The sequence below is a fragment of the Schistocerca serialis genome, chromosome 3, assembly GCF_023864345.2.
Source record: "Schistocerca serialis cubense isolate TAMUIC-IGC-003099 chromosome 3, iqSchSeri2.2, whole genome shotgun sequence".
NCBI classification, from domain to species: domain Eukaryota; kingdom Metazoa; phylum Arthropoda; class Insecta; order Orthoptera; family Acrididae; genus Schistocerca; species Schistocerca serialis.
The window spans coordinates 782502606-782526247 of record NC_064640.1 but is presented as its reverse complement, the minus strand read 5'-3'; the positions used below and the strand labels follow the sequence as shown (position 1 = coordinate 782526247).

At 37.8% G+C, this 23642-nt stretch overlaps 1 protein-coding gene across 7 annotated transcripts in view; it reads left to right on the top strand.

Annotated features, from left to right (window-relative positions):
• The window catches only part of LOC126470625 (histone-arginine methyltransferase CARMER), a 98050-nt gene that overhangs the window by 50172 nt on the left and 24236 nt on the right, over window positions 1-23642 (top strand). For 2 of the 7 annotated variants that reach the window (XM_050098594.1, XM_050098593.1), the window contains exon 11: window positions 659-753. The exons of 4 other annotated variants lie outside the window; for them this stretch is intronic. In XM_050098594.1, coding sequence (XP_049954551.1) covers window positions 659-729 — 71 coding nt within the window. In that variant the 3' untranslated portion in view covers window positions 730-753. Of the gene's footprint in view, window positions 1-658; window positions 754-6345; window positions 6483-23642 lie in introns of those variants that run through there. One more of the 7 variants, XM_050098592.1, reaches the window with a different exon arrangement.

Genomic DNA, 23642 nt, shown 5'->3' with positions numbered 1-23642 from the left:
CACAATAAAATCTCGGGTAAAAACAATTTAAAAGAATAATTCATCTCCATCACATTTATAATGTTATCCTCTTAAAAGAATTTTAAGAGGATTGACGTTTTCCATTGTGGTTGAGCAGAATTATTCTCATAAATTGTGAAATTGCGGACTTACAACTGGATGTCACTTTCATTGAGTGATGGATAAAACTGAACTTTATTGGAAGGGTGATATCTAAGATGACATTATTTCATTCTATGAGTGTGATAACTCTAGCATAGAAGAAAGAGTTTTGGATAATTTTTATGTATGAAAAGTATACTAATAAGTGTAGAGTAGTAGTGGACACCTTGTGTATTTGAATATATTTTCATTGAAAATCTTTTAGTGATTTTGTGTCCTGCTTTCTTTTTTTGTTAAAAAATGTGTTAATGTGAACTTGAATGTTGCCATTAATTTATATTATTTCTACGATCATATATAAGGTGCCATGCAATTTAGTATTAAAATGAAAGGTGATGAAATAGGAACTCTTGCTTCATATTTCCAATATTGAGAAGGCAGTTTTTTCTCTAACAAAAAGGGCCATATATTAGCTTTAGTTATCATTAAGAAATTATTTGTGTGGTAACTTTAACATTAAACTAATGTTTAAAGCAATATTTATTAAATTTTGTAGGCATTGAAGAATGTTTGGTGAAGGATGCTGGAACAAAGAAGGTTAAATTGAAACACATACTGCATAAATAATGAAACAGCACAGCTGTGCTGCCCCATCCCCACCCACAAATATACACATTTCCTTCTTATACCAATCAGATCTTTCTTCTCCATCCTAATCTTTATCTCCCCTTCCTTGAACTCTGTCTGGGCTCCTGCCCCAACACTTCTACACACACACACACACACACACACACACACACACACACACACACACACACACACACACTCAAGTACTGTATATCCTATTCTTGACCGTCTCTGATAACATTTACTGATTCTTTTTTTAGCCACGTCACCCTTATCTTTCCCTTACTTGTGCTTATTAAAGTGTTACGCATTCCTGTTGTTAATTGTTAACTCATCAATCATACCTTTTCTGTTTTTTGTTATGCTTCTTGTATTTTACCTGCAGCTCCTTGCACAGCAGCTTAAGAAAGTCCTTAGATGTATATTATGTTTCACCATCGGGACCAGTCCTTATCATGGACTCTGATGTGAGTGCAAGCCCAGTGTTTTTTCATCTCTTATGGAGTTGTTAAACCCTTGTCCCAACCTATTGCTGTAGGTTGCGATGGGTGGTTATGTTTTCATTTAACTTCCACTATTGAAGTAGCTCTTTGCTTTTTGAAAAATATTTCGAAATGAGTATTGGTTTGGCAAATAAGTCTTTTCAGTTTTTAATGTGTAATGAAATGATAACTTTCATGCAAAAATGTAATTACATAATCTGGTCACAATATTGTGACTATCAGTGAACTATTATGTGCAGTGTGGATTGCAGCAGAATAGGAGTTTCAAAATTAGTCTGAAACCTTTTAGGAGTTATGGACGGTCCATAGTAAATGTATTAAATATATGCTCTGATAGATGATCAACTGATAATTTAGGCAAGTTTGGTTGCTATGAAATTCTTGGAAAAACCCTCCCAATCAGTCTCATGTATTTTAGACTTTCCATTACCTTTCTAGAAGTCCCCATACATCTTTTGAAGGGAGAAATGTGGTTGTGTAAAACATAATTGAAATTTTAGTAGTTGCCAAACTGACTGAAAAGCATCTTACAAATGGATACATTACTCATAAGAATCAGATTGAAACATTGTCCAGAGAACACTAATTATTCCACTCTCAATCAGAACAACAAATTTTATTTAATACTACTATTAAAATTGAAATCTTTTTATCAATGGAAACGAAAACTGTGGATGAGAATGGAGTTTGAGACACCTTCATATAAGATACTGCCAGTTGCTTTGACATATCTGACTAGGACAAAGACCAGAGCTTCTGGCAGTAACATACATTGTATTTGTTAAGAAGGTGATTGAGATAGTCTTTGGACAGTAGTTTTATTGTAATTTGGTGTAGCAAGGAGACAGAATATTTTACACAAATTGTATATGTTCTGCAGTACTTTATTTTTTTCTTTCTTTTGAAACTAGTTTTTGCTTAAGAGACAACTGGGGAATAACTCAGTGCAGTTGTTGAAGATGTTGGCAAGCTGGTAGAAAACTTTGAGGGAAATGTTTCAAATGAAATGAGTTTGAAATGAAGATCACTTGGACAGTGTAACTGTTGTTGCAGTAAAGTGTACTAAGTGTAAAGAAATGCAAAGGGGGGTTTCAAAATGAGAGCCAAATTGCATTATAGGTTCAAATTTTGTCAAAACTTAATTGGAATTTGTTATATAGCATTTATTCTACTGTCATAACTAACACAAAACTTAAAACAATGATAGTAGTTAAAGTAAGCCAAAAACTTACTCTCAAAATAGATAAATCTTGTAGAACATACACAGTTGGCATGAGTCATTAGTAAGAGTGTGTGTGTGTGTGTGTGTGTGTGTGTGTGTGTGTGTGTGTGTGTGTGTGTATTTAGGGGAGGGGGCAAGGGGGGGGGGGGAAGAATTGGAGATTCAGGAGGTATAAATTTCAGTAATGCTGACACACATTAAAGCAGAAAACAGTTGTCCCTGGTTTTTGAAACTGTTACTTTCTTAATCGGGGAGGAAAGAGGGATGTTTTTCATGGTTGGGAAGGAGGGCCAGCCAACTCCTTCTCAGCTTTCAGAAACCTCTTTCCCTGTCCTCCTAGTTCCAAAACTTGGGAACAGATTTGTTCGTACTTTTATGTGTATTGGCAGTGCTGGAATTTAATCTTCTGAAGGTAAGTAGTGGCCAGTATTCTGTCTCCTTGTAATTTCCTAGTACATTAGTGTTCATTTGCAGTCCTCTCATCCAGTTCAGATCCTGGCAGCACATGCTAGTTAATAAAGATACTGTTATGAGCATGATTGCCTGCTTACAGTAAATAATCAACTTCTTGTTAGGTGCTGCTTTGTAAAATTACTCATAAGCATATTATTGCAAATCAAACAGCTAGCTGCAATCATCAGATTGTTTCAAAAGACTTCATACAATGTGCATTAAACTGGAAACATCTAAGGAACTATATAGGTTCTACCTACCTTTCTTTAAGTAGAATATATTGTGTGTTACAAGAGTTAATCTTTAACCTTCATATCCCTCCCCTCTATTGTTTTTTGGCAAGTTCTGTGATAACACTCAAAACCATCTGACTGAAGAGCTGAATGAACTTTCTACTACTGTGAAGATTTGCAGGATAAAAATTGGCTGACCAGGTTTGAAGTGTTTTGTTAAAACATTTCTCATCCATTGGGTGTTGTCAAATATCTTTGTAGCTCATATCTCTCTCTTCCCCACCTCCCCCCACTCTTCAGTAAAGCAAAATATAGTTCTTATTATTTCCTTTCTTTTCCACAGAACTGGTATCAGCCAATTTTAGTATTTTGTTTTTGAAAGTAGAGTAGAATAAAAACCTGACTATACTGGAAATAACTTGCAGAAAATAATAAACTGAATGGACTTCTTTGCCAACCTTTTGTATTCTTCCTTAAATTTATTTAAAAATTCTTCAAATTGGACATGATGAATGAGGGTGGATATGTTTTAGTTGCCTGTTTGTCAGAGCAGATGTGTTCTTTACGTAAAAAGGAAGTGTAGCTACATGGTTAGGAAACAAAGAAGAAAATTTCATACTAAAATTAATATAGAGGATGATATGCTGTTTAACGCATAGGTGTCATGTGGAGTGCCATTTTGTTCAGACTGTAGTATGCTAACAGGGATACATTATTGTTTAAAATGGTGGGTAGTCAGTACTTTGATCTTTTGCAGATCACTTCACCGACTGGGCCAAGTTTGTTTACAGTATATACCTTTACATTTATTATGCAGACAAAATCAGTTGGCAGATTCTTACACCAGGCAGTAGCATTGATTAACATTACACTTTCAAATTAGACAGTGATACCAGCAAATTGCTTTGTACCGATGCTCCCTTATCCACAGTGTGTGGTAGTATGAAAAGCACAGTGTACTTTAAATTGTCCCACAGTTGCTCCTTACCTGCCGTGCACTCCTTTATTGGTTTGTGTTAGTGCGTTCTTTCTGCCTATTAATTTCATGAATTTACTTGTGTTCTGGTACAAATAATTAATAATTGTATTCTGCATGTAAACTCAATAGTAGTCCTATCCTTCTGAAAACTAACATTTTAAACAAACGTTGACGGGAAGTAATACACAGTCCACATTTCATAATCATTCAATCAGATTTCATCCTTGTGCTTTTCCTGTTCCCTCCCCTGCTGCTCTTTGTTGTGTATCACTTAAAATCTCTCTCTCTCTCTCTCTCTCTCTCTCTCTCTCTTTCTCTCTTTCTCGGATACCCCCTTCCTTCCCTTGGAACAGTGTGGGTTGGACTGCAGCAAGCAGTATCATTAATTTACTTGCACCATTATGACCAAGGATTCCGGAGATCCAAAGATAAGCGGCATGTGCCATCTGTTTACTGCATCAGCAGCTCCTCCCCAAGTGAGTGATTGCATTAAATCACTATTTTTTTCCTTACAATTGACAACTTTTGTATTGTGGTAAATGTAAAGCACGAAACATGATGAATTCTTGCTGTTATGTAACTTCATTTAAACTTTGTGAACTTGAAGTGATATATTCGCATCATACATAGGTAGTGTTCTCATCGTGTTGTTGGTGCACAGTTTCTAAGATTCGGTATTGGTAATAATAATTGAAAAGACATTCATTTTATCATCATGTGTTCAAAGCTATAAAGAAACATTGTTGGTATAGTATTCACAATATTTTGTTACATTGTTTAGGGATTTGTTTAAATATGTGCTTTGATTGTTGCACTATGTTCATTGTTTAATAGGATGATAAACTTTGCATATGGAGCACGTACTGTGCTAAGAATGTGATATTTGTGATTTCTCTCTTCAGAAAAAAAATACTACATATCAATTTCTGCTTATTATTTGCAGATAGTACATCATCCACTTCTGTTGTTGAGATGTAAAGAGTCTGAAGTTATGTTGCATGACTGTTTTGGCTACATGTGATGCAGTATGCCATCAGTAATCATTGTCAGTGAGAAAGTTAACATTCATTTTAAAGGAATGAGACACGTGAAAATTCAGTCTATACAGTTTATCGAGTACCTGAGAGAATAAAAACTGATCAGCAACATAGTGCTTCTGTAAGGAGAAAAAGTAACAACAGGATTTCTATTCATCATCCTAGTCCCTTCCCAGTCTAATTTTTTTTTGGATAGTTGATTCCTGTTTACGTTCTTTTCTTAACTCCTTTTTCAATCCTGGTTTTACAGTCTTAATATTGCTCTGTTTTTCTGCCAGCATTTCACATTGCAGCCACTTGCCTAAGTAGGCCTACCAGTTCATTTATTATATCTGTAGCTACTGAAATTCCATTTGCTTATTTACTCCCTTAAATGAATTTTATTCTTTCATCTATTCCTGAAATCTTACTTCCCCACTTTACATATCACACTTGGTATATCTGCCTGCTTTCTTTATTTTGCTTTCAGCTCTTCTAATGTGGGGTTTCTGTTGTCACACAAACTATTTAATTTAATAATTATTACGCTTTGTCATTTGCATGTGTAATCAATTATTGGACTTACCATTGTTGCAGTTTTTGTCATCCAGTTATACACTTTATATTTATTCTCTTCTTTAGTGTTAGAATATGTTTCTAGCATTGCCTCCAAAAATTTAACATTTTTTCATTGATTATCATTTCAAGTATAGGATATTTGTCTTTCCTGCTTTTTGAATCTATGTTAACACATTTTTGTGTAGTCTCAAACTTCTCTCATTCCTATTCTGGCCTGCAAGATCAGCAGGAGGTATTTGTGTGCTCAGTGTTTCCCAGCTGGGTGTTGCACCCTTTGCCTTTGCGACAACACACATTATTGTACAGCTGTTTAACCATGTAAAACAAATTTCAACTTCTGAATTGATATTGAATGCAGTGGACTGCAGGGGTTGTTGTCAACCTCAGGATTCATAGAATTGGTGATGTCTCCTGGAGAGGATGCTCTCAGTGAAGTAAGCAAATACAGTATAAATACTAAATTGTTAAATTTTTGACCAAATTTGAATATTTGAGTGTGTATTTTTTGAGGGAATTGTGCAGATAAAAAGTTGGGTAGTGCCATGCAGTAAATTAAAAATAATAAAGCTAGTTGCTAATGCAAGTAATTTAGGTTCCTTTGGCCTATTACATATTGTCAAATTTTTGCCAGCAACCAACGTGACAGCAGCCAGTAGATGTCAAAGGAAGTATGGTTAGTTACACACTTGGTTGCCACAACAAATGAGTTGCAGATCATCAGGCTTGCAGGAGTAACCACTCCCAGTGACCATGAAGTGAGGCAACCAATGGTGTGGCTTAACAGAAGGGACACAGTGTTGTTTTAGGTTATGTGCAGCACCACGCAAGGGGAAAAAAGGCTATAAATGTTGTAATATATATTTATTTTAAGGGATTGTGATTCCAGTGTGAGATCAGTTCAAAAGTACTCAGTGTCATTATAATTAAAAACGTAATGTTTGGAACATGTAGAGACCACCATAAGTGTTTAAGTAAATATACTACTTTTCTTCGTGAAATATAACAGGCAGCAGTGCTAAAAACTTGGACAATGAAAGTTTGTGCAAACTAGTAATATTAAGTCCGTACTTGAATATACAGGCTGTCCAAAATTTGTACACACTCTTCGATCTAATAACAGGATAATCCGTTTTCGTCCTTGACAAAAACTTCCAAAACAGAAATAAAAACACTTGCTCAGATATAGATTACAGTATATTGAAAACTTTCAACAAACACTTTTCAATTGTAGATAATACTGTCATTTACAGATGACATTTACCCCCTGCACTCAAAAGGGTTGGTTCTGCAAGACTTGCGCAGATGGTGACCACAGCTTCCACACTTTAACTTGGTTTTGTGGTATCTCTGGTTAGTTATATTCTTCAAACATATGTAGCATCTTGATTTTCTAGTTGGTTCATCATTTGGAGTAATTTTGATTATCTATAGTTTCTTTTGAAGGATGTATTTTAAATAATAGGCAGTTGGAGTCCTTCCAAGTCCTTGGATTGCTCTTCTGCATATGGCTTCAAAAGTTCAAGGGTTAATTCATGCAATATTCAAGGGTTAATTCATGCAATACAATTTTCTGGCACTTGTTTTCCCTTTATTCCACATAGGCACTCTCTTCTGGAACACTGTGTAAGAGTTTATTGTGGCTATATATAAAGTAGGCTCTAGAACATTGATAGTGGCTATCTCCTCGTACCTCTTTTTGTAGGGTATGTCCGGCATCCACTCCTTCTCTAATGGAATTGTAATATAGGTTTATGTGAGTATCTTTTTTGGTGCATCAACTTGTACTCCTGCATCACAATGTTGTGTAGGCATTTTTTCCTTTGTAATGTAAGAGACAACTGTTACTAGAGGCTTCTTAGTTGATGGATTTGTGAGTGAAAACTTAGAGTAATACAGTTCTGTGCCTGCTGCATCTTAGGTTCTTGCAGTATGAATTTTCTGTTGAATTTGAGTGACCCAATTTGTAATTTGCATTCAGTGTGTCTCCCAATTCCACAGAAGTGTAGAAGCAGTCAGTTGTTACGTAGTAACCTGTATTCTGTATTGGCTCCACCAGCCCCTTCACAATCTCAAAGGGACCTCATTGAAAGGCAGGTCTAGTGTCTTTTGCAGCATATACTTCCATTTTTATTGTGTATTGTTCAGTTGCACTACTGAGAATTGTAACAAATGTACCATATGACCCTGGCATGTGTCAAAAAAACTTTAAATGGAGGACAACATGTGACAAGACATAGCATTTCATCAGTTTTATTGTGATGTTCACTTCTGAAGTACTTCAGGAATATTCCATTCAGTTCTTAAAGTACTTACGCAGTGCAAATTTGTCACGTACACATCTTTATGCCTGGTGCCCTTACCAACAAAACAAATAATTTTCATTAGTTGATAATCTCTTGTCTTATTCATATTTGCTTTATACCTGGCTCTTCCCAATAAATTTGACCACAGCTGAGATAATGAAATATTGGTGCTTTGGTAAACTCACATTAAAATTAAAATTCTCATCAACTCATGTATTTCAAAATTAGCAGAAGATAGTTTTTCTTTCAACTTCTTCAATTCTATGGTCAACAGTTTTCCAAACAATTTCTGGAGTGTAAAATTTCTTCAATGACTCACATACATCGGTTATTTTCCCAATAGTAGTTATTCCCTGAGGTTCACGGACTACATTGGCAAGATGCCTTTTACGTTGCCCTGGAGCTTCTGCAAGACACTCTACCATAACTTTTAACACATTTATTTGGAGCATTATCTGTGTGGTTTGTTTCTTCTTTGTCCTCAGTTTCATCATCATTTGAATCCTTTTCAGCTTCTGCGTGATCAGATTCAAAATCATTGAAATCTAATAATTCATCACCCACCAAAAGTTAAGCTAGAATTTCTGCCTCATTCGAGCCTTCACAATGATTAAAGAAAATCTTCCTCACTTCACTTCACATGCTACACTGTGACAAACTGCTACAAATCAACAATCAAAATGAAACTCAAAATTGGACTATCAACAGTGCAGAGTAAAACTTGCATTAAAGATTGCCAAATGAAATTTTTACACAGAATTATGGTCACAGGTAGTACCAACCCAGGTCAAAATATGCCCTTGAGCATACAACTTGTATTTATTTGTAATTTTTAATTTTTTGCCTGATTAACTTTATAACACCCATAACATGGAATATTTGATATTATTTTTAATAAAAGAAAAAAGGACAGACAATTTTTGCACGTGATTGGTGGTCCTATGATTAAAGCCTTGGGTAAAAGTGAGGTAGCAGTAAGCAAGAAAATAAACATTTGCTGCCTATCACTGATGCAAGAATGTATTGTCAGAAAACACTTCTTCTATGCATACTAGCTTAACTACTTTGTGTTGGCATCAGTCATTAGCTTTCCACAATCATGTCACTTGTTTTAGTTACTTCAATCGTAATTCATTAAGTATTAATAGATATTGTAAATGGAAATTTTAAATTATTTTTCTACTGTCGAGAGATTTTTATGAGAAAGGGGGAGATATTTATGTAAGAAAGAGACTGTGATCCAAAATATGAGCACTTTGTTGGTAAAAAGCAATTTTTTTCGTTAAACTGAGAGCAGAGTCATTGTTAGAGATGATGCAAATATTACTTGGACAGAAATATTTGTTTAACATGTAGGAATTGGGCATGAACAGTAGAGAATAAGTCAAAATTCAATTTTTATACAATTACAGCAACAACTGTGCCACGTTTATTATGGGCTTAAGAACATGGATTGAATTGTTAGCTGCCCACAGCAGTGAAGCAAATGTGAATATATTTGCACTTAAGAGCATTATTAAATTATGAATTAATCAGTTCTTTCAAAAAGGTTGAATGCATGACACATTATGGTCTGGAATGAATAAAAAAAGGAAAAGGTACACAAAAGAAGAGATGTGAAGAAAGAGAGGAGGGTGAGCAAATTAGTGTCACTGCAGTAAGAAACCCGTTACGTCTCACTAACATTATCTTTGTGTGTGAATGTTCATGACATATTGGTTGCAATCTGAATCATTTATAAGACATTTGCTGATTTGGACTGCTCAATTAATATTCAGAGTGAAGCATACACTGATTGCAGTCCAGTTGGACATAAGAAATGACAGAATTAACCATGATAAGCACAAAATATCATTATAGATATATTAATTTTCCTTCAGTTTTAGTTATTTGCTCACAACTATTGACATGTTTATTGATATCGACCTGTGAATTCTGTTTAATACACCAGTGAATGTGCAAATAATTTTGTGTTTTGTCAGAAGAAGGCAATTGTGGAACATGTTGTTTGAGTTTAGTGTCGGCTTGGGGGTTTTAGTGTGTGCTTTGGCATGTTACATTTGAGCTTCTTAAATGATTACTGATGGCAGCCCCATAACATTTAATTAGCAGCACAGCACAAGACATCAAGTACATTTAACACAGGTTTGAATTTCAAAATTCGATTACTTAAACAGGAGTATTACAGATTGTTGTAGACTTCATTCACTTTTATGTATATATTTCCTCATTTCGTTTAGTGATTCAGTAACTTTTACGTATTTGAACCTGTGCATGACAGTTTTTGCATTGCATTGCTTCTTGTTTGTATTACATTTAAAGTGCTAGTTTGCTTTAAATAGTATTTTGCCTGTTGTATAATGAATATTCAAAAATCAGTAAATTAATATTCTAGTGTCTTCTTAGTTAGTAATGGTTTTGCTGAAATGCATGTGAAAAGTTTATGTAATTGTTCAGTGAATTACAGTCTCATCTGTTCGGCACTCCTACAATTCAGGCTTTATATTTCTTTTCTGAGGGCATTATGCAGTCGTTGAGAGTGGAGTTGTTTAAAATGCAAGAGTTAAGTGACCCTTAAAATACATGCTAATGTGATACAGCTAGCAGTGGAATAGTTTATTAGTTACACTGAAATTAAGGTTACAGTGATTCTGCAGCATCAGCAGCAGCTTAGGCAGTTTTGCCAAAGATAAATTTTTGCTTCTTTGAAAATGCTTCTTTACTTTTTGTTGAAGTACTCTTGATTATTTTCTCCCCATGTAGCATTTTAGGCCTCTTCGTGAAGACTTTGATATGCCTCCCTCAGAAGCTTGCTCAAGAATGAGGTGATTACCTGGAATGACTTAATCGATTTTTCTCCCATCCTGGGTAATACAAGCTTGTGCCCAGTCTCTTAATGCTCTGATTGACAATCCCGTCAGTTGACGGACACAAAAATTTCAGTAGACTGCTTAGCCTGTCATTTGGCAGGGTTCGATTTCTCACACTTTCAAATATGAAATCATTTATATTGATGTGCTTGGTTTGTCATCATTGTGTTGTGAGGGTCTAAAGCAACTGGTAGATTGCATTTGTTGTGTGCAATCAAGCTTCTGGAGAACAGCAGCTGTTTATTCGGTACAGAAAGAAATAAGATGTGGCTTAAATTTTTCTTGCAGACTATGAAGTTGTGCATTAATTGGAGAAAGATTTCATTGACAAGAACACTGAGAATGGTGATATTGATAATTAATATGATCCTGATTTTATGCTGGAAGAAATACGTCAGACTTAAAGTATTTCTCATTTTGATTTTTTAAAAGTTGAGTGACACAATTGCTTATATTATTTTCTGGCGTTTTTTAAATTCTCTGTACCATGACTCATATTTTTATGTTGTACGTTCAGTGAGTGAGTGAAGAATGTGGTGAATGTAGAACCACAAAATATGAGTCATGACAACACTGAAAGTAGGCCAAGACAACAATAAATCATACTGATTCTGAAGAAGGATGGATGGATGCAGACTGCTTTCAAAGTACATAAATTTTTGGTGGGGCTGATGCTGTCTCAAATTTGTGTGAAATTCCCCTCTCCATTTTGTGGACAGTGACCGTCTCACTCATTTCAAAGTATATACTAATTTTTACATGATACAGGATATATAGAAACTGACAGGTAGAGGTCAACTCACTCCTACATAATGTAGAATGTGTGATTGGAAGAGGTCACTCATGTAGAAGTAAAAAGTTCTGGTCTATAATTTTCCACACCAGCATCAACAAAAAGTCCCTTGTACAGGAGCATTGGAGTCAGGATCCTTGTCTCTTTGTCATCACTATTCAAATTTATTGAACAGAAATATTTTCCTCTAGATCAGGTTAAACTTCCACGTGAATGCCAATTCATTGGGAAAGTGAGAAAAGTGAGATGAAGCAGGGTATCATCTGTTATGCAAGGGCTGTTCTCTAGTTGAAAATGTTCATTAATGGTTTTAACAGGCATATCTGCTTCTCAAAGACATTGATTGATGAAGGCATGTGTAACTATAAGTGCAGAAATTTTCAAGCTGTATATACCACAAAACCAAGCAAATACGACACGAAACATTACGTGATACCAGTCAAATTCTGGTTGTCTGGAATTTTGATATTGGCATTGTGCGAAAGACTACCTGGTGCCTTAGCAAAGCTAACGGTGTATATTATTGTCCAGTAGGTTCTACATAAGCACTACTCTTGCAAGAGAGATATGAAAGGAGAAGACAGGTCTTGTTGATGAAACCATAATGAAGATTAAGGGAATGCCTCTGACTTTGAAGTCATGCAGCATACAAGAAATGGAACAGGTGTTAATGAGCAATGGGAACCTTCTGGCTGTATGCTGGGGAAATAAATATGCATGCCAAGTATCAGACACCAAGCAGAAATAATTTATGAAGACACAAGAGGTAAACAAAAAATGAAACCTGCTTGTGTTATGGAATACACCAACAAAAAAAAAAAAAAAAAAAAAAATATTGATCGGTCTGATCAGAGTTTGGGTGCATAACAGTGAAATTCTGGAGGAAGCTAATAAAATTGAAAGTAAGGTAGTGTGCTTATGAAGGAATTGTATGCAGGAATGCCAATGTGCAGGGAACCAACTGAACGGGCCATATACCAAAAAATATTTTCTGGGAAAAATTCCACCTTCGCCAGGTTAAACAAGAATCCAAAGGATGTGCAAAGTACACTCAGCAGGGGACCATTGCCTACTCATCATCAGATTTCCACCAAAACTGATACGTGAGTCTTGCCCAAAAATAAAAGTGATAGAATGAGTACAAAACGGCACTCCGATTTCTTTGTGGAACTTCATTATTTTTAATTTTTGTTTCACTTGCACTCCAAAAAACTGAAATAATGCTCAGTATACTGTTTTATTAATATTTCCATGAAAAACATAAAAAGGCAAGGGAAAATTAGAGTTGGCTTGAAAATAAAGCCTTTTGTGCAGGAGAACAATTGTCTTCTGTTAGTTGACTCATGGGAGACAAACAAACCCACAAATGTATGACAAGATTTTTCAAGCTGAAAGATTGGCATTGTGCAGTATTAAAGTGATTACCCCAAATGCAGTTCACTTGTGTGAGCTTGTGTCGCCAGGTAAAGAATTTGATCAAATAGCTTCAAAACTGCTCTTACCACATCAAGAGAAAAATGTCGCATGCTGAGAAGACCGCATCAAAATACATTCGATTGTACATCACAAGCTGTCTTTACCAATATTTGGCAAAGTGATGCTTTATGGTTGGTTCACAGCCAACTATGTGATTAGAGAGAACTTTTTATGAATGTAAATCAACCTCATTTTTCTGTAGAAACTTCACAGTAACCATGCAATTGTAAAAATACAGTATTCATAACGTGTTCAAGATGCTGAGATAATTACTGCATCCCTTGTTTTGAAAATGAATGTCACTCCAGCATGTATAAATCAATAATTTAAAATAATAAAACTATCTAATTTAAATGTTAAGGTCTCATGTATGCCTTACAATCCCTTCCTGAAAATTTATTTGTAATTCCAAATTTTCCACTGCCTATATTTTTCATGCTTTTTATGAAAATATTAATAAATGCAATGTATTGAGCATTATTTCAGTTTACTTGCATTGTAAGTAATATAAAAAAAACCTGAAGATTCTTCCAGATAGGGATTTGACTCCGTGACCCTTGGATTATCACTCTGCATTATTTCCACTGGCCAGCCAGTGCTTGGAAAGTATGATAACATAAAAATATTATACGTCACCCAACCCGTGTCAAAAATGTTTTTTTCTGAATGCTTGGCTGTCTGCAGCTTCCATTTCTGTCATTTTCATTTCTGGCCAAGCCCTGCATGTATCATAAATTTGGACAAAATCAGTGATGACTAATAGTTGCTATCCCCTTGTCAGACGAGAGAAAAGCAAAGTGGAAAGACTGTAAGAGAGACACAACACACCAGTGCAATGAGTGCAAAATTGTCATATGCAGTGTGCCTCATTTAAAAGTGTGTCAGTCAAAAAAATTGTGTGAAGGTCAGCCAAATAAAAGTGAGAATTGGAAGAAAAAATAAGTAAACTATTATTTCAAAAGGAATTGCAATAACTGTTAAACCATTTATGCCACTGTGAGACAAGACAGTCAGTGCCTTCATGGAAAAATAATAGCAGCTGCCTGTAGAGCCATGATTGTACACAGGCCTGAGCGTGTTTGTCTGAAGCAAATCAATGTCCATTAATGTGTTTCTTAAGAACTCCAAAAACTGGAAATCCCATGGAGAGAGATCAGGACTCTATGGATGATGTGGAAGTGCTTCTTTGTGAAACATGGGCAGCATATTTGAAACAACCTTGGCAACATATTGGTGGGAATTATCCTGCAACAGAATGATGCTGTCTGTCAACCTTCCTGGGCATTAGGTCTTGATGGTGCAATTCATTTTTTGCAAAGTTTCCTCATACTGTTGTTTGTTAATTGTGGCGCCATTTCCAGAAAGTCAGTGAGTGGGGGGTCCTTTTAGTTAAGGAAAATGTTATTGCAACTTTCCTACAGTGAGCCCACATGGTGCCAAGTTTAGACAGCACTATAGAAGTTTCACTGAGATGCCCTTAAGCATCCTCCCTACAGTCCTGAACACTCCCAACAAGATTTCCATATTTTTGGAGCCCTGAAAAATAAATTAGTGGCTGTCGATTTGGACGAAGAGGTGCATGACAAGGTACAGTCGTGGTTCTGTAGGCAAGTACGAAAATTTTTCAACAAAGATGTTGGCTGGCTTGTCTGACAGTAGGATCAAAGTATTAACAGCACTGGTGATTACTTCCCAATAGTTGACAGTTTACTTATTTTTCTCCATCTATCTTGTTTTCATTTGATTGATGCTTATACTACATGAAAAAGATTGTAACAGTTTATAATTGTGATTTTAATATAAAAGTTTTCAATTGTTTTGCGTTTGGTGAATGTGTTTTGCAAAATCTAATATTCAGTATAAAAGTATATAAAACAGTTAAACAAATGGAGATGCTTGAAACAGGTAAACTAGCAGAAATAGATTCAGGATTTTATATAAGATTAGCATTACAGCTAAATATTGGCTGGTTTTCATAATAAAGAAAAAGGTTCAAAAACCATAAAAGTGGTCAGAATTGTAAGAGACGGCGATGTTTACATGGCCAGCAATCAAAATGTTAAAGATCATTATTAATGAGATTTTAAGCATTAACCTGTGTTCTTGTTAAGGAATGCTTTACATCCAGGCAAAGCTGCTTCAGGAAACCCAAAGGCAGTACCCACAAGTTGTTTATTTTGTCTTTTCAAAACCTGGAGCAAACTTCTATTGACCATATCTGGTGTGTAGAATGGATGTTAAGGGATATGGATTTGGGACCTCTCAAGATACGTGTTGTCTGGCTGCTCTGTAATGATGCTTGTTGCGGTGAAACCTGATAGTTTTGGCCCTAATTTGTTCGTGTGTGTGTGTGTGTGTGTGTGTGTGTGTGTGTGTGTGTGTGTGTGTGTGTGTGTGTGTGTGTGTGTTGTTTTTATATACTCACTTACCTATTACTGGTTGTATTCTCGTTTTGTACAAGTGTATCTCCAGATCCATGCATGACAATCCCAAGGTCTAATTCATACAGCCACATTTTGTCACCATTACTGACAAGTGGTTTTGTCTGTTTTTATGAAATTTATTGTAAATATGTTAACAGAATGCACTAATGAGCTTTCCATTTCCCAAACCTTTCTGAAATGAGGAACCTTAAAAGTTTAGCAATAGCCAGTGATACAATCCAGAAAGCATGCTTTGTGTACTGTGCAGATGCTGCAAAGCACCTCTCCAGTCACCTTCCAAACATGAAGATTGGTTCCCTCGGAGGCAGCTTTAATTTATCACTGATTTTCTACATCTGCATGCACATCTATGCTTTACAAGCCACCTTACAGTGTGTGGCAGAGGATGCTTAGTCACTCCCCCCACCCTGTTCATCACGAATGGTTCGTGGGAAGAAAGAATTTTTCGTAAGTCTTCATGTGAAATTGAATCTCTCCAATTGTATGATCATGGTCATCTCGTGAGGTATATTTAGGATAAAGGAATATAATACTTGATTCTTCTAAAAATGGAATATTAATAGTAAACTACCCCGTGATGCCTTTCTTCTAGCATCTGCCATTGGATTTATATGAGCAACTTGGTGATGCTCCTGCACTTATCAAATGAACGTGTAACAAAATGCACTGCTCTTCTTTGGATTTTGCTTTTTCCTCTATCAATTCTATCTGGTATAAATCAAAGATTGATGAACTGTATTATAGGTACAGCAGAGGTTTGGTGAGCTACCTCATTTTTGGATGGACCACACTCCCTGTGGGTTCCTCCATGACTGTATGACATCTGCCTTACCTGCAATTATTTTTATGTGATTGTTAGATTTTTGCTCTGTGCACATATTCCTAGATATTGTATGGATGTGACTGCCAGCAGTGATTGTGCTGTAATCGTGTAATCCCACAGTGTCTTTTCCAGCGTATTTGTGTACATTATGTTCAGTTGGTTAATGTTGAGGGTCAAGTGACAACCCCTACACTAAGTGTCAATCTTTTGCAGGTCTTTCTGCATTTTTCTACAATTTTCTAGAGTTAAGACTTTTCTCTTTACATCACCCATCATCATCATCAGCAGCAGCTATAGCCATGAAAAGCCTCACAGAGCTCCAGACATTATCCACTAGATTATCCTATAACATTCCCTTGGAGTACGCCCAGCACTGGTATCTACTGTCCTCTAGGTCTCACGGATGAACAGAGGGAGTTGGGTTTCATACAAGTATTATTTGTAGAACATGTGTTGGATTCGTACAGAGGAGATCCTACAGCTCCAGAAATTTCATGGTAGGTGAGCATAAAACATGTTTCAAAATTCTACAACAGACTGACACCAGAGATCTAGACCTATAGTTCTGTGCATCTGTTCTATGACCCTTCTTGAAAACAGGAATGATTTGCACATTTTTCCAGTCACTAGGAACATTTTACCTCTTCTGTGACCTACGGTACAGTACTGCTAGATGGGGAAACAAGTTTTCATGTAATCATGCAGAATGGTATTGATATCTATCAGGTCCAGTTAGTGTGACAGTTCAGAGGAAGGAAGGAACCACAGTACGATCTTCGTCCATAAAACAGTTTTGGAATAAGGTGTTCAGTATTTCAACCCCCTCTCTGTCAACCTCTGTTTTAATGCTATTATGTTCGGAGTGTCTTGACTGTTGGCATCAATCTGTTTACCAATTTAATGTAAGACCAAAACTTTTTAGGATTTTTTGTGTCAAGGCAGTAGGTTCAATTTTAGTTTCGAATTAGCTGATTGCTTCACACGTGGGGTTCCCGATGCTAATTTGGCTTTATTCAGTTTGTTTGTCTGCGATTCCTTAGATATGTTTAAATTGGCAGTGAAGCTCTCCTTGTATTTATAGCAACTTTCTAATATGGCTGTTGGGCCACAGTGGACCTTTCCCATCCCTCACAAGGTTGCTCGGCACATACCTGTCTAAAGCATATTGTTCAGTGCTTTTGAACTTTGTCCGTTGATACTCAGTGTTGTTACTAGTGGAGATGAAATTTTCGTGCTGACTGCTCAGGTAATTTGAAATGTTTCTTGTCATTCTTGGTAACCAGAAAGATCTTCTTACATATTTTTTTTATTCCTATTTACAGTCTTATTCAGGGATGCTGTAATGGCCTTATGATCACTGTTATTCTATGCTGTGTCAAAAAATTCGGGTCTGTTTGTCATCAGCAGGCCAAAGATGTGCTCTTCACGATTGTTACCTCATTAGTAGCCCAAGGTAATTTTTGGGAAAGGCGTTTAGAACAACTTCACTTGATTCCCTGCCATAATAGTACTTTAATAACTTGAGTTCCCAGTCCATAGCATATAAGTTGAAATATACATCTACATCCGTGCTCTGCAAGCCACTATACATTGCATGGTGGAGGGTACCCTTTAACACTACTAGTCATTTCCTTTCCTGTTCCACTCACAAAGTGCCTTTATATATGACTATGTATGACCCCTAATTTCTTTACTCTTATCTTTGTGATCCTTATGCAAAATGTACATTGGTGGCAATAGAATTGTTCTGCAGTCAGCTCCAAATGCCGGTCCTCTAAATTTTCCCAACAATGTTCCTCAAAAAGAATGTTGCCTTTCCTCCAGGGATTTCTATTTGAATTCCTGAAGCATCTCCATAATGCTAACATAATGATAACAAATCATTGCTTCAATGTCTTTCTTTAATCCAATCTGGTGTAGACCTCAAACACTCTAGCAGTACTAAAGAATATGCAGTTCCCTTTACAGATGACCCATACTTTCCCAGAATTCTCCCAATAAATGGAAGTTAACTATTTGCCTTCCCTGCCACAATCCTCACATGCTAGTTTCATTTTATTTCACTTTGCAACGTTATGCCCAGATATTTAAATGATATGACTGTGTCAAGCAGGACACTGCTAATGGTGTATCTGAACATTACGTTTTATTTTCCCTACTCATCTGCATTAACTTGGATTTTTCTACATTTATAGCTAGCTGCTATTCATCACACCAAGAAATCTTGTCGAAGTCATCTTGTATCCTCCTACATTCACTCAATGATAACACCTAGTGTAACAGACCAGGTAATTTATGAGGTCATCTCCATTGTTTCCCTCAAATGCTCTGCTACAACTGCTTGGGAGGCAGGGGGCTATAAAAACATCTGATGACCACAGTTGATTCGCCTTGACCACTTAATTTGACCCAAATTATTTCTCATTCAGAATGTGTACAAACTTCACTAGATATTATTGCATTTTGTGTGACTACAAACACACCTACATCAGCAGTGTTGAACTCAGAGTTTAGATTTTCACTGCTATTAACATCCGGTTTCAGCCTGTCTTCTGTCCCCCAGTATCTGCCGTGTTGAACACTGCCCTCTTTAATTAATGGGGATAGTATTCTTCCTTGCCTAATATCAGAATGTATTTTATTTGGCCTATGGAACACTTTCCTGTCCTAAAAAAATCCATATGTGCACATCACACATTCTTGATGTCCCTAGTTGCTGCTTCCTGACCTATTAAAGGGTGTCCTACAGTTCTTCAGTCAGTAGCAGTGGACAAGAAATGCACATGGAGGATACTCATAGAATTGCCTGAACCTCTGTTTTAAGCCTTCCACTAGTGGCTCTAAACCAGAGGACTGTGATCAGCTCTGGGAACGGTGCTGCAAAATACTGGCTCTTCCATCTATCCCGCACATGAAAGAAGCCGACTTCACCAATTCAGCCAGACACCTCCAGGGACCTGAGGGTGTCCACTAAACCAATACAAGTAGTGTCATTTAGGCTGACATGAGTCTGATATGCAGCAAGGTGCACCCATCGCTGAACACTGGTCATTTTTTCCCGATCTGCCCACTATTTGCTTAAGGGGCTCCACGGACCGTCTAATGTAGGAGCCCCCAGTGATAAGCAGTCCCACTCTCTGTGCCTGTCCAGATCTTTCAGGTTGCCCCCAGACCCTACATCCTATGCTGGTTCAGATGTACTTTCAGCAGTGGACAATAAGTGTAAGAGGACAGCCATGTAACCAGTATCCTCATTTGTCTTCTGCCCACATTCCCAGTACCACCTCTCCTCACCGTTCAGTCAGTTTATCAACCGGCTAGGACTAGTGAATATGAAGACAATAGAACATCAGGGATCCCAGGTGACTATAGGCACCAGAGATGCCAAAGCATTCGTATATCAAAGATTGTCGAAGATGTAACCTGACTGCTGTCCCGTAAGTTACTTGTAAATAGATACCATTCACTTCTTTGAGCAGCTCCTGAGAACAGAATCTAAACTGCATCCTACGTATAAACAAAAACTGCTGATACTCCTGATACATCTGTTCAACTTTACGGTTACACTTAAATCTTGTGAATAATTTCTGACAGGTGCAATATTGTTCAATAATGTGTCTGAAACAAATGACTCCAAATCCCAATTGGAGCCCTCAAGGCAACCTTTCAGACAATACCAACTTCAAAATTGTTAAAAAGTTGGTGATAGATGCACAATCAGAAATTGCTTGGCACCTACCAAGTGAAGTATGGCAGTGCACTCGCCACATCTAATATTAAATGTTGAAGGTAGCAATCATGATTGATAACTGGCTGGTAGACGTGCCACTGTGCCAAAGCCTTCATATGACATTGATGGTTACAGTGTCTGTGTTTATACATTGTGTCTCTCATCACAAGACAATGTCATTCAGATATGTGTGCATGTCTGCAGACACTGTCACTGACAGTTGAAGCTGTGTTAAATATAAGGAAATAGTTTCGCATTCTGTGAATATCCATTGACATCAGCTATTTGCGACACCTGAACATTTGTGTGTGTCAAACCCGGATTTTCCACTTACCGCAAGCAGTCGTCTTAACCACTGTGTTTATCTGAGCGCTTTGGAGGCATTCTCGGATAACCAAAGTGGTTAAGGCAGCTGCTTTCAATATGCAGGAAATTCAGGTTCAACTCCTGGTCTTTCTCAAATTTTCATCTGGCACAAACAGCCTTTCATCAATGCATACTCACAGAATGTGAAACAATTTTATAATGCCTTCATGCAAGACATAACCCAGTACAATGCATGCAGCAGCTGGAGTATGTGAAGATGCAACTCTGAACACTGAAGGGATGACCGCTTGACAGCCTTGCTCCTCCGTGGCAAACGTGAGTGTCCTAACCCCCACCCCACCCATATTTAGGCAGTCATGTAGTAGGAAAAATTTATACCATGCCAACTCTGCTCCCAAAGCATTGTGCTTGGGCCATCCCATCTGGCCAGCTGAAACACTTTTCTAAAAAAAAATGGGGTCACTGCCTCCCACAATCAAAAGAAAATCAAGTATTGTCTGATGTGAGGTATCATACACTGTGAAATAGAGAGCCTCCTGTCGATCAAACTCAAGATCTGATTGTGCTAGCAAATGCGACATTACATCTACATTAGCATGCTGGGCTGTGGTCCAGTGACAAGTGTCATAGCAATAAGTACTATTCCAGGCGTGTCCACCTGTGCAGTTGATGGGTGGACATATCTGGTTGCTTGGAATAAGGGCCAAATAAGGAAACTAGCATCTTGGGGTCTAACATGTAATTTTTAATCCTGAATATTATAGCCAGTGCCTCTTTTTCGACTTATGAATAATCGTTCTGAAAGTGTCTTTGATGCATAAGCAGTTGGTTTGTGTGTCCTAGCTGGGTTTCAATGCAACAGGACTGCACCTATGCTATACTGGGGCACATCTGTGGCCAGGATTAATGTTCTATGCAGTGTAAAAGAAACCAAACGAGGAGTGGAGCACACACACTGCTTGAGGGACTGCAAAACCCATTAACAGTCTGCGCACCAGTGAAGTCATTTAAGATGATGGCAGATGGGTGCAGACTGGAGGATGAACTTTGCCTCGTCCATAAAGAACTGGAGCTCCGTCAGCTTCCTGGGCATCTGCCAGTTCATAATGACTTTGGCGTGCTTATTTTTAAAGATGAGGTCACCTTTGGTATGGACATGACAAAAAAAAAATGCAAATTTGAGGAACACTACATTGTTTTCCAATTTCTAATGGAGGCAATTCTCCAGAATACGTTGGAAAAATGCGTGCATATTTCGTAAATGCTCCTCTCGCATGTTGCCTGTGACCCAGATGTCATCGACGTAGTTCATGCAACAAGGAATGTCCTGGATCAACTGCTTCAAATATCATCGATAATTAGGTGGTGCAGACTAAATTTCAAATGGCAAACAGTTAGACTTGGTAAAACCCAAAAGTGGTGTTGAGCACCAAGAAACTCTGAGATCCAACATCCAACAGCAGCACTTGCAGGTAAGTGTCACACAAGGCAATCCATATAAAACACTGGCCCCCTGACAAACAGGCCAACAACTGCTCCTGCCATGGAAATGGATAAGAGTCCATGACACATACCCATTGACTATATGTTCAAAACTGCCACCAAGGTGCATGGTGTCATCTGGCTTCTGAATCCCCACCAAGGGGGTAACTCACTGTCAAGATGAAATAGGAGAAGCAACACAAAGGTCCTGCCAGCACTGCAGCTCATCCTGGACCTTCTCACACTTGATAGAGGAGGTGGGATGGGGGCAAAAAGGTCTAGGTATTACTGATGGCTTAAGGGAGATACGTATCTTGAAATTTTCTGCGTGACCCAAGGAATTAGCAAACAGCTGGTCTCGTGAAGTTAGTAGAGATCAGATCATGAAAGGGGACCAACTGACACGTTAAATGTACTTTGTCCAACATCTGGTAGCCAAAATAGAAGGCATTCAACCCAAAAATATTTAGGGTCACATGTGATTTAATGACCAACAATATAAAATGTAAATGTCTTGTGACTAGGTCCTCCCATCTGGTAGACTGTTCGCTGGCAGCAAGTCTTTCGAATTGACGCCACTTCAGTGACTTGTGCGTCGATGGGGATGAAGTGATGATGATTAGGACAGCACAACACCCAGTCCGTGAGTGGAGAAAATCTCCGATCCAGCCGGGAATTGAACCTGGTCCCTTATGATTGACATTCTGTCGCACTGACCACTCAGCTACCTGGGGCGGACTACCAACAACATAATTTCCCATTTCACATTCTTATAATGCACAGATGGAAAATGGCCCCCTCAGAAGAGTACACTGTTAATTACAAGACCCATCTTGATTTATTGGGCAATGCAGGAGTCCAAGGAAAGCATTGAGGCATCTGAGGGCCCTCCTTTGGCTTGTTGATATAACAAACAGATGCCAAACTGTATACTTTTTGGCATACCCCACACAAGGCATGTACATAGCGCAATCCTGTTGAATATGTACTACATGACAGTTGAGCCAGGACCACTGACTTGCCCACAAGTGGAACAAGATGCAGAAGGACAGCGATGTTGAAGGGCCAGAAAAGTCAAGAGTGTGGACCACACCTGATTGACTTGTACCCGCTGGGTTCACCACGGGTGAAGACAAGGGGGTGCCATAGCTTCACAGCACTCGTAGGGTCAAAGGCATCATCACACAGCAGCTCAGCAGAAGGCACAGTCACCTGGCCAATGCCACAGGGTGCAAGGGGCTCTTTACGGCAAATACCTAACTTTGCTCCCTGCCAATTATCGGAAAGCAGTCCTGTACCACAGTCGTAAGTTTATGTGAGTAAACGATCTGGGCAAGTTTGGCTAAGGAGGTGGTCAAACAAGGAGTCAGGTGCTGAAAATCACATTGCTAATTAGAACATATGCATGCGAAGTACCACATCAGAGTACACTCACACCAGCATTTAAGTGAGAGGTCTTGCAGGTTGATGATCTGGACCACATGAGACTGCAATTGCACTGCCACCACATGGGTTTGATGACCAGAGTACTGCTTGAGCAACTTTGTTCCTCAAAGCCAAGTTTCTAGAGCATGGGGGAGGACTTAAAACTTTGGCTTCCTTACTCCTTGCCCTTCTTGTGGCTTGTTGCCCTTACCCATTGTTCATGTGAGTGATACACTGCCAAGAAACTGTAATAAA